Source organism: Priapulus caudatus, unplaced genomic scaffold (assembly GCF_000485595.1).
Source record: "Priapulus caudatus unplaced genomic scaffold, Priapulus_caudatus-5.0.1 Scaffold508, whole genome shotgun sequence".
Lineage (NCBI taxonomy): Eukaryota > Metazoa > Priapulida > Priapulimorpha > Priapulimorphida > Priapulidae > Priapulus > Priapulus caudatus.
In genome coordinates, this window is record NW_014577569.1 from 103,486 (window position 1) to 111,935 (window position 8,450).

At 44.1% G+C, this 8,450-nt stretch overlaps 1 protein-coding gene across 2 annotated transcripts in view; it reads right to left on the reverse strand.

Annotated features, from left to right (window-relative positions):
* Positions 1–2,366: 2,366 nt before the first annotated feature.
* The window catches only part of LOC106811143 (inverted formin-2-like), a 32,542-nt gene continuing 26,458 nt past the window's right edge, over positions 2,367–8,450 (reverse strand). For both annotated transcript variants that reach the window (XM_014814682.1, XM_014814683.1), the window contains exons 13-18: positions 7,318–7,487; positions 6,947–7,067; positions 6,329–6,578; positions 5,525–5,776; positions 5,073–5,170; positions 2,367–3,342 (exon numbers count right to left, since the gene is read on the reverse strand). In XM_014814682.1, coding sequence (XP_014670168.1) covers positions 3,079–3,342; positions 5,073–5,170; positions 5,525–5,776; positions 6,329–6,578; positions 6,947–7,067; positions 7,318–7,487 — 1,155 coding nt within the window. In that variant the 3' untranslated portion in view covers positions 2,367–3,078. The remainder of the gene's footprint in view (positions 3,343–5,072; positions 5,171–5,524; positions 5,777–6,328; positions 6,579–6,946; positions 7,068–7,317; positions 7,488–8,450) is intronic.

Consider the following 8,450-nt stretch of genomic DNA (forward strand, 5'->3'; position numbering starts at 1 on the left):
TTTCGCTAGATTTCACAAGTAAGCGCTTCGATCCCAGAAAACAAAGCGATTTTCGAGCAGGAGTCGCGTGAAGTCTGGCTTCACAGCCTCCAATTCATCGATGCATCCGCTCCGTGTGTCGTGTTGCGACCAACAACAACCCGCCCGCTCGGCGCCACAGCCCGTTTATGGTGGGCTTATAATCGATTGCAATGTTACAATCGCGTGTTGCTTCCACTGCCTCACGGCGCTGACTCGGCACCGTAGACTAAACGACTTCGGATGATTGCGCGAGACTTTATCCTCAGCATCCCGCGCGAAAAAACAACAACAACTTGCGAGTCTCGCATCTAGGCGAGGTCAGCCTCACCCGCGCGCGCGAAACAAGCCACCGGAGGGAATGCTCCGTCCGACCCGAAAACAAATTAACCCGGCAGAAGCGCGGCTGTCGCGAACCTCACTCCCAGCGCAGTTAATATCAGTACCGAAAACCATGACACCGCGGGTGCGCGCTTGGAATAAGGATTTAACGCGTTGTTAGTAGGGAAGTGACAGCTGTTCAAGCCGCCTGCTCGTGTGTATGTACTATAACGGCTATCATACCGCTAGTTAGGCCAATTTCGTTACTCCGAGTACGGAAACATGTAGAGCCCAGTGCACCGGCGGCGTTCGTCTGGTCAGTGGCTTCTCGGTGTGTTATCTAGCCGACGGGTTGCTATTGACGCGTGAACAGGCGGGTTACGATCACAAACACGCGGGTTGTCAAACTCTCTCTGTCTCTCTCTCTCTCTCTCTCTCTCTCCGAACAGCTGCTGTCTTTGCACGGCGACGCGCGCGCCGTCTTGACGTGGCGGCGTGCGGGAGCACTACAGATGAAATATTCTCGTTTTGTTATTTTCCACGCACTTTCTTACGCGAGAGAGGGAGAAGGGGTAAATATGTTTACAATTTCGCGACTCGATCCTGCTAAGTGGCGACGTGTTTGGTAAATAACATAATATCTGCGCAGCTGCTCTCTTTTTTCACTTCAATCGCTGTTAAGAAATACCGGAGACGGTTTACTGTTTTAACGAGAAAAAAATGCTGTTTGTTTTTTTCTCACGCACGCAGAGAAACTCTTTTAAGTTTCCATGGAAAAGCCCATGTGGCGGGTTGAAGGTGAAGGCGGTCTCGACACGCGGGTCTCCTGTAGTTGTAGGTTTATTTCCCGAGAGGTCGGGTTTAAAAATGCGCGCGATTATTTTTCACAGAGCAGTTTTGTTTAATAAGCCTTCAGGTCGGTTCATGTCGCTGCAAGTAAAACATTAACGAGAGAAGATAAGTATCAGTAGATCGATCGAGATTGCACGATTCTACATAAAGTGTCGTTTGCTCGTGTGCGCACATGTGTGTGTGTGTGTGTGTGTGTGTGTGTGTGTGTGTGTGTGTGTGTGTGTGTGTGTGTGTGTGTTAGGGTTAGGGTTAGCTATGCACCTGCATAGCTAATGTGCACACAACTATCATCGCTAAACCGTGGGGTCGTTACATCGTGACATCGCACGGCGTTCCGTGTCGCCATGCTGTCTCTCTCGGTGTCGTTCACGTGTAACGTGCCGGTCGACGCTCCGACGACGTGCCGCAGACGACCTTTGACTTCTGACGTCACCGGTGACGAGGTAACGGTCAGCAGCGAGGAAAGCAGCCTCGTGTGCGACGTCGTCGCCGCCGCTTGGGGCGCTGCCGACGCGACCTCGGTCGCCGACGGCGTGTGCGCGACGACGGACGACGAGGAGGAGGCGTCGGCTGATACGACGGACTTTACGAAAGACGCGGCCGACGACGGAGAGCGTAAAGGTCATCGGAAGGTCATCAGAGCCGCCGACAACGACGTCGCCGCACGCGCAACGACGACCGACGACGCCGACCACAATGACGCTGACGCAGCCAGCAATGACGCAGCCGATGACGCATGTGTGTGTGTGTGTGTGTGTGTGTGTGTGTGTGTGTGTGTGTGTGTGTATGTGTGTGCGTATGTGAGTTCTTTATTAGATTTTTATTGGATCTTATAGAATCGTATACGTACGCCTCAATTAATCGCCAAACATGTTCACGCCTGCTTTAGATGATGACTGATTGACTGATGACTAATCAACTGATGATCGTTGAATCTAATAAACTGTGATTTCGTTAAGTGATATATCTAATTTACACATCACACTCGGCTGATGATTTCAATAAATACACTACGTAACATTTACGTTTGCGTTTCAATATCTCCACACACACTGGTGGAGCCTATCTTGTAAAAAAAATCTTCCTGCCTGCTATTTCTTTTAGCTAAAACCAACTTTGCGTTTTTCCGCAGTAAATAACATCAATATGACAAAAAATAACACGGACGCAAATTATTATTTATAGCGTTAAAGGCTGTATTATATATACGCTGCACCATATAAATATTCGATTTCACAATAAGAGCATTTGTGGGTTTGTATTTACAGCATCAGCAGCAATCAATGTATTAGTGTTACGAGTGACCGTAGAGTGATGATTTAATTAGCATCATTAAATTTTATGAATGTTCGTACACTGATTTCGTTTTCAGGTTATAGTCGATGTCAAACAAGCGTAGTCAGTGTAGTACTTTAGTACTAGTACTAAGCAAAAACACAAACACGTGCGCACACATTCAAGCGCATTCTATACGTTCAAAGAATAACTTGACAGCTGGGCGGTATAAGATTTCATAAATATTCGGAACCACGCTCTAAACATGAAATACCATACGGGGCGATGTAAAATATAATAATATATTATCAATAGCGTATTCAGCGACCCCTACCGAAAGCAAACGTAGTCAAACCCAGACTCGCACGATAATAAATAATTATCGTCCATTGTTTCGGCACCGTTTTACAATACCCGCGAAAGGCATCGAAACGTCCGTAACAAATAAATAAGACAACCGCTGTGATATTATATAGTCACTATCACCGACTGGGTAGGAGTAAGTGACCTATTGTAACCCGCTTAAGGCAAATGAATTATGATTGATAGCTAATTAATAAAATATACTAGTTTATTAATTATTCATAATAGATAATTAACTATAATTAGTAATCAACCATCATGCGCTTTGCTGTGGCGTCGTAGGCTTGCCCGGAACCGCTGGTAGACGCGCAGCGCATATCGCTTCTCGAAGATCGAGCCATTGAGATTCCCGCTTCTCCCCTCCTTTCCGGATTTACTCCCCTTCCGCCGCGACGGGACGTTGTTCTCCTTGTCGTCTGACGGGCACAGTGGAAGCTGCGGACATCGGAGCTTGTCTGCCTGACGAATCACTTGCGACTCCTTGATCGGGCTCAGCGTAGTAACGCCACAATCCTATAGAGCGCAGCACCGTCGGTATGATTAGCTCACTAACGAGTGCCGGCATTATGGCATATTCACGCGTAGAATCAGGTGAAAGTGAAGAAGGAGGAAAGTTCAAAGAGATGGCAGCGCAAAAGAGGAATGAATGAATAACAGAGGGAGAGTAAAAGAAAAGAAAGAGAAAGAGTGCGCACATGAGTGACACACAGTGAGAGGGGGGGGGCGTTGGGAGACCCAAGCACACATGTACACACAATAGCCGGTTAGAAATCATTATACATTAATTTTTTTTATATGATATCAGAGTAATTAGAAATGCAATATTGATTTCTAACATTTCCAAATTATTAAGTATTTTCCGGAGAAGGTCCATAGGAAAGTATTGTCCACTCAGCCAAGTCTATGACAAAACATTATAGGTTGGTTTTTGTCGCGCGAGTATTCTGAACATGGTGTATATAGCATGAGACATTGGTTAGGGTTAGGGTTAACGGCATGCTTCGGGTAGGGCGTTGGGGTTAGAGTTAGGGTTGGGGTACGATTAAAGGTTTGGGTTAGGGTTAGGATCACGGATAGAAGTAGAGTCAGAGTTAGGGTTGTGGTTCGAGAGAGCGTTAGCGTTATAGTAACAATTAGGGTTGGGTTTAGAATTATGGTTAGTATTAGAGTTGGAAATGGGGTTATGTATCGAGACAGCATGAGCGTTGAAGTTATGGTGCGAGAGAGCGTTAATGTTAGGGTTATAGTTGCGGTTGAAGTTAGAATTGTGGTATAGTTTGGTTTTAGGATAACACCGGTTTAGCTTACTTACAGGGTTAGTGCAGTGTTTAGCGTTAGGGTTAGAGGTATGATTTGGGTTATTGTTAGTATTAGTGATTGGGTTAGGGTTAGGGTTCTGTTTAGTGTTTGGGTCCGGGTTCTGTTCAGTGTTGTGCTTAAGGCTAAATTTACTACGTCACGAATTTTCTATGGTGAAATTTGTAAAATTTTTGTTGCCATTTTTTTACATTAAAAGTAAGAACTAACGAGACTAAACCTATTGTCAAATTCTTACCTGATAAAATTGTTTCTCAACTAGTTAAAAATCCAAAAAACCTGGACGATTTGATATTAGTGTTCCTGACATTAATTGCTTGCTATGGGCTATGTATGCGTCACGAGTGCATGTATGTTCACATCGAAAAATATAGTAAAATAATAATATATATAATATATAAGAAGTATAATGCAGCAATTTAACCATAAAAAGTGAGCAGAATTACTTGTATTTTGTGAAAAAGTAGAAATATTTTTTTTATTTACGGTGACGTAATCACTTTAAGGATAGTGTTAGAGTTCAGGTGAAGGGTAGGGATAGTGTGATATGAGACATATGGTAGAGAAAGAGAACGAAAGAGAGTAAGAGAGAGCGAGAGAGAGAGAGAGAGAGAGAGAGAGAGAGAGAACGAAAGAGAGAGAGAGCGACAGGAGTTAACAACGGCGATGTGCCTTTTCTGAATCTAATTCTCGGTAAAGAGACATTCGTCAGTCTGCAATGAGATACAATTCCTCTTCTGACCAGCCAGACCCGGTCAAAATTCGAAAGTGGGATCATTTGTGAATTATAGTGACCGATCATTGCATGGGGAATGTACTTTATGCTGTTGCTACTGTTGCTGCTGATAATGATGGTGATGACGCCGCTGCCGACGACGACAATAATGATGTTAATGAGGATGATGATGATACATCTCAGTGCTTACCTTGATAGCCGAGCTACCGCCTCGCACGGGGGTGGACGTCGGCATGTTATCATATACAGACACTGGTGTCCGCGTGCCAACGTCAACTGGCTTGTTATCTGCAAGAGTAATGGATCCTGATACTATATATATATATATGTATATATAGCCAAGAGCTAATAATACCTAATAATATCTAATAATATAGGCATTATTAGCTCTTGATATAGCATAACTATATTACTAATGAGCATCGGTTTTACTAATGAATGAATATAATGGTTGAATAATGAATCATAAATTAGTTCAATTTATTAATAATTTGCATGAGAAGATAAATGAAAAGTTAAAATTAGACAAATTTGATGAAATAAGTGATTAATAAATAAAAGTTATCTCGCATTGCTCGGATTACTAATCTACAGTCGGTTGTCGCTGTGTTTGGGCGGCGTCACAGCTTTGCGCATGCGTACCGGGACTCAGGAAGGAGCCGGACAGCTCCTGTGCATCACGGTTGTATTTCGTCTTCACGTACTCGGCGCCTTTGGGAAACGCGCGACCGGTCACCGGGTCTATCCTTGCAAGCGCGTAGGTGTCGTCAACGTCGTCGCTGCCAACGCTGCCGTCGCGCGGCGCATATGTCAACTCGTTGAAGAACGTGAACGAGGCGACGTCGCTGATTCCGCGACGGACCGGTTCTAAACATTTCTCGACCACACCTTTACCTGCGGAAAGAAATCCAGTCGCATTCGCAGTGCACGAGTCTCGCCCCTTATTCCTCACTTCGGAAGACCTATGGATATCCCCTGATATCATCAGGTGTAAGCTAATGACACAGTAAGAGTTACGGTAAGAATAAGGTTTCAAAAATTTCGATTCCAAGTTTATTGGGGTAACCATAATGGATGATTGATAGACACAAGTCCACTAAGCGTTTTTCCCAAATTTCCAATCAAATCTTTCTGCACACGGGTATAATGAGGTATTACTACATTATACTAGAAAATTACTAGAAAAGTCAAGAAATACCGTACTGGATACCATAGAATAGATAAGTAATATCGTCACAGGAATACGTAGAATATACAAGAGAAATTTATAATAGTAATTAGGCGCATTATGCAATGTAACTATTTTAGTAAAAAGGTGTTTGTGAAACGTAGAGCCGTCAAGTAATATCGTGTTAAAAAAAACATAGAAGAGTTGAGTAACATCGTGTTATGAAAACGTAGACTATAGTTCATAAAACATTCTGTAATGCGCTAAGTAATGTGTACCCTGTGCGTTTTTAGCTATCTGTTGGAGCTGGCGGCGCCGCTTCTCTGTCTGCTGCCACTGCAGCCTCCGCTGACTGTTCTCTCGCTGAGCCAATTCCAAATCGTTGAGAAACTCGCAAAGTGTCACGATAAGATCCGATAGATGGGGGTGCGGTGCCTTCTCCACGCCAAGGTACACCGCTAGCTGACTAGATAGCGATTTTATTCGTTTCGTTCGACTTCGGATTTCGAAGAGTCCGCAACTCGTTCTCTGTTAAAAAGAAAACACCGCGGTAATCTCTGTTTGAAATCGAAGGTAGCGATTTCACACGTGTCTAGGGGAGACATAGACTGTCTCTACGGAACGTATATCTGCAGCAACTACCACGTGTTGTTAGATAAGATTATCACTCGATGCCATTCATCTATAAAGATAGCGTTGAACAGGTATAAATAATAGTCGGGGATAGCAAAAAAATGTAAATATAAGGCAATATTTACTCATGTTAAGCGTGTTTATTTAACATAATGTACCTTTGCGCACGCACCGACAACGTGTTAATTTATCTCTACTTTACTGTTATCGTGTTGCACTCGGGTTGAAGAAAACAGTTACAACGCTAAATGCAGGAAACCTACCTCCATGAATGTGCTGAATTGATGCCGGAAAGTGATATTTTCTCTATCAAATATTTTCTTCAACTCCTTGACTCTAGTGCTCATTGATGAAGTCATTTCCTCGATATCGGCCAGGGAATATCTAGAAAAACAGCACAATGACATAGGGAAGCAAATATTGAAGTCTATAGAAAAATTGTATGTCAATTAATAATTGAAACCATAAAACAATATTAATGAATAAATTAACTAAATAAATATAAAGTAAATAAATGAATGAATAATTAATTAATTAATAAAAAAGTATATATATAATCAAGAGCTAATAAATGCCTAAATAATAGGCATATATATATATAATATACATATAGATATTGTATAGCAACTAGCACCTCCTCGCTTCCTTTACAGTTTTTAATTCCTTCAGTAAGCTGGTGGTGACATCCGGATACTCCTCAGCTATGTGATTCAGCAGGGAGAGGCGAGGCACGTTGGAGTGTACGTGTACCAGTGACGTCAGCGCTGATAAATCAAAGCCGCAAGCGTTTCCGAGTCCCGTGCCCTGTTAGGACGGAGGAGAATATAGAGAGAATGTGAGTGTGTGTGTGTGTGCATGCGTGCGTGCGTGCGTGCGTGCGAGTGGTTGTGCGTGCGTGTGTGTGTGCGTGCGCGTGCGTCCGTGCGTGTGTGTGCGCGCGTGTGTGTGCGTGCGTGCGTGTGTGTGCGCGCGCGCGTGTGTGTGTGTGTGTGTGTGTGCGCGCGCGCGCGTGTGAGTGTGTGTGAGAGAGAAGCAGATGCATCACAGGCACTTGGAACGTATCAATAAAAAAAAGGTAAATAAACACGAAATGTATTTACTACCAAAGTCTTAATGTTTCTCTACTCTCTTTCGCTTATTATTGCCGATAATTACCCGTAAATGCCGGTCAAATGCTCATCTGCATCACACAAGTACACCGCACGCACGCCCTGTGCACAAACAACATGAATAAGAGAGAGGACACCTTCTCCCTAAGAGGATACCTCTCTTATTCATGTTGTTTGTGCACAGGGCGTGCGTGCGGTGTACTTGTGTGTTGCAGATGAGCATTTGACCGGCATTTACGGGTAATTATCGGCAATAATAGGCGAAATAGAGTAGAGAAACATTAAGACTTTGGTAGTAAATACATTTCGTGTTTATTTACCTTTTTTTATTGAGACGTTCCAAGTGCCTGTGAGATGCATCGTCAACAAAAGTGAAGCTGAAGGGGTCGTTGTCGTATCAGGTACTACAGATCGAATGAAGACGGTCATGGAGGAGGAGTAGGGGGCAGGAGGAGAAGGAGGAGGTGGAGGAGGAGAAGGAGGAGGAGGAGGAGGAGGGGAGAAAGTGATGGAGTAGGGGGAGGAGGAGGAGGAGAAGGGGATGAGGGGGAGGAGGGAGAGGAGGAAGAGCGGAGAAGGTGATGGAGATCGAATGAAGACGGTCATGGAGGAGGATTAGGGGCAGGAGGAGGGAGAGGAGGAAGAGGAGGGAAGAAGG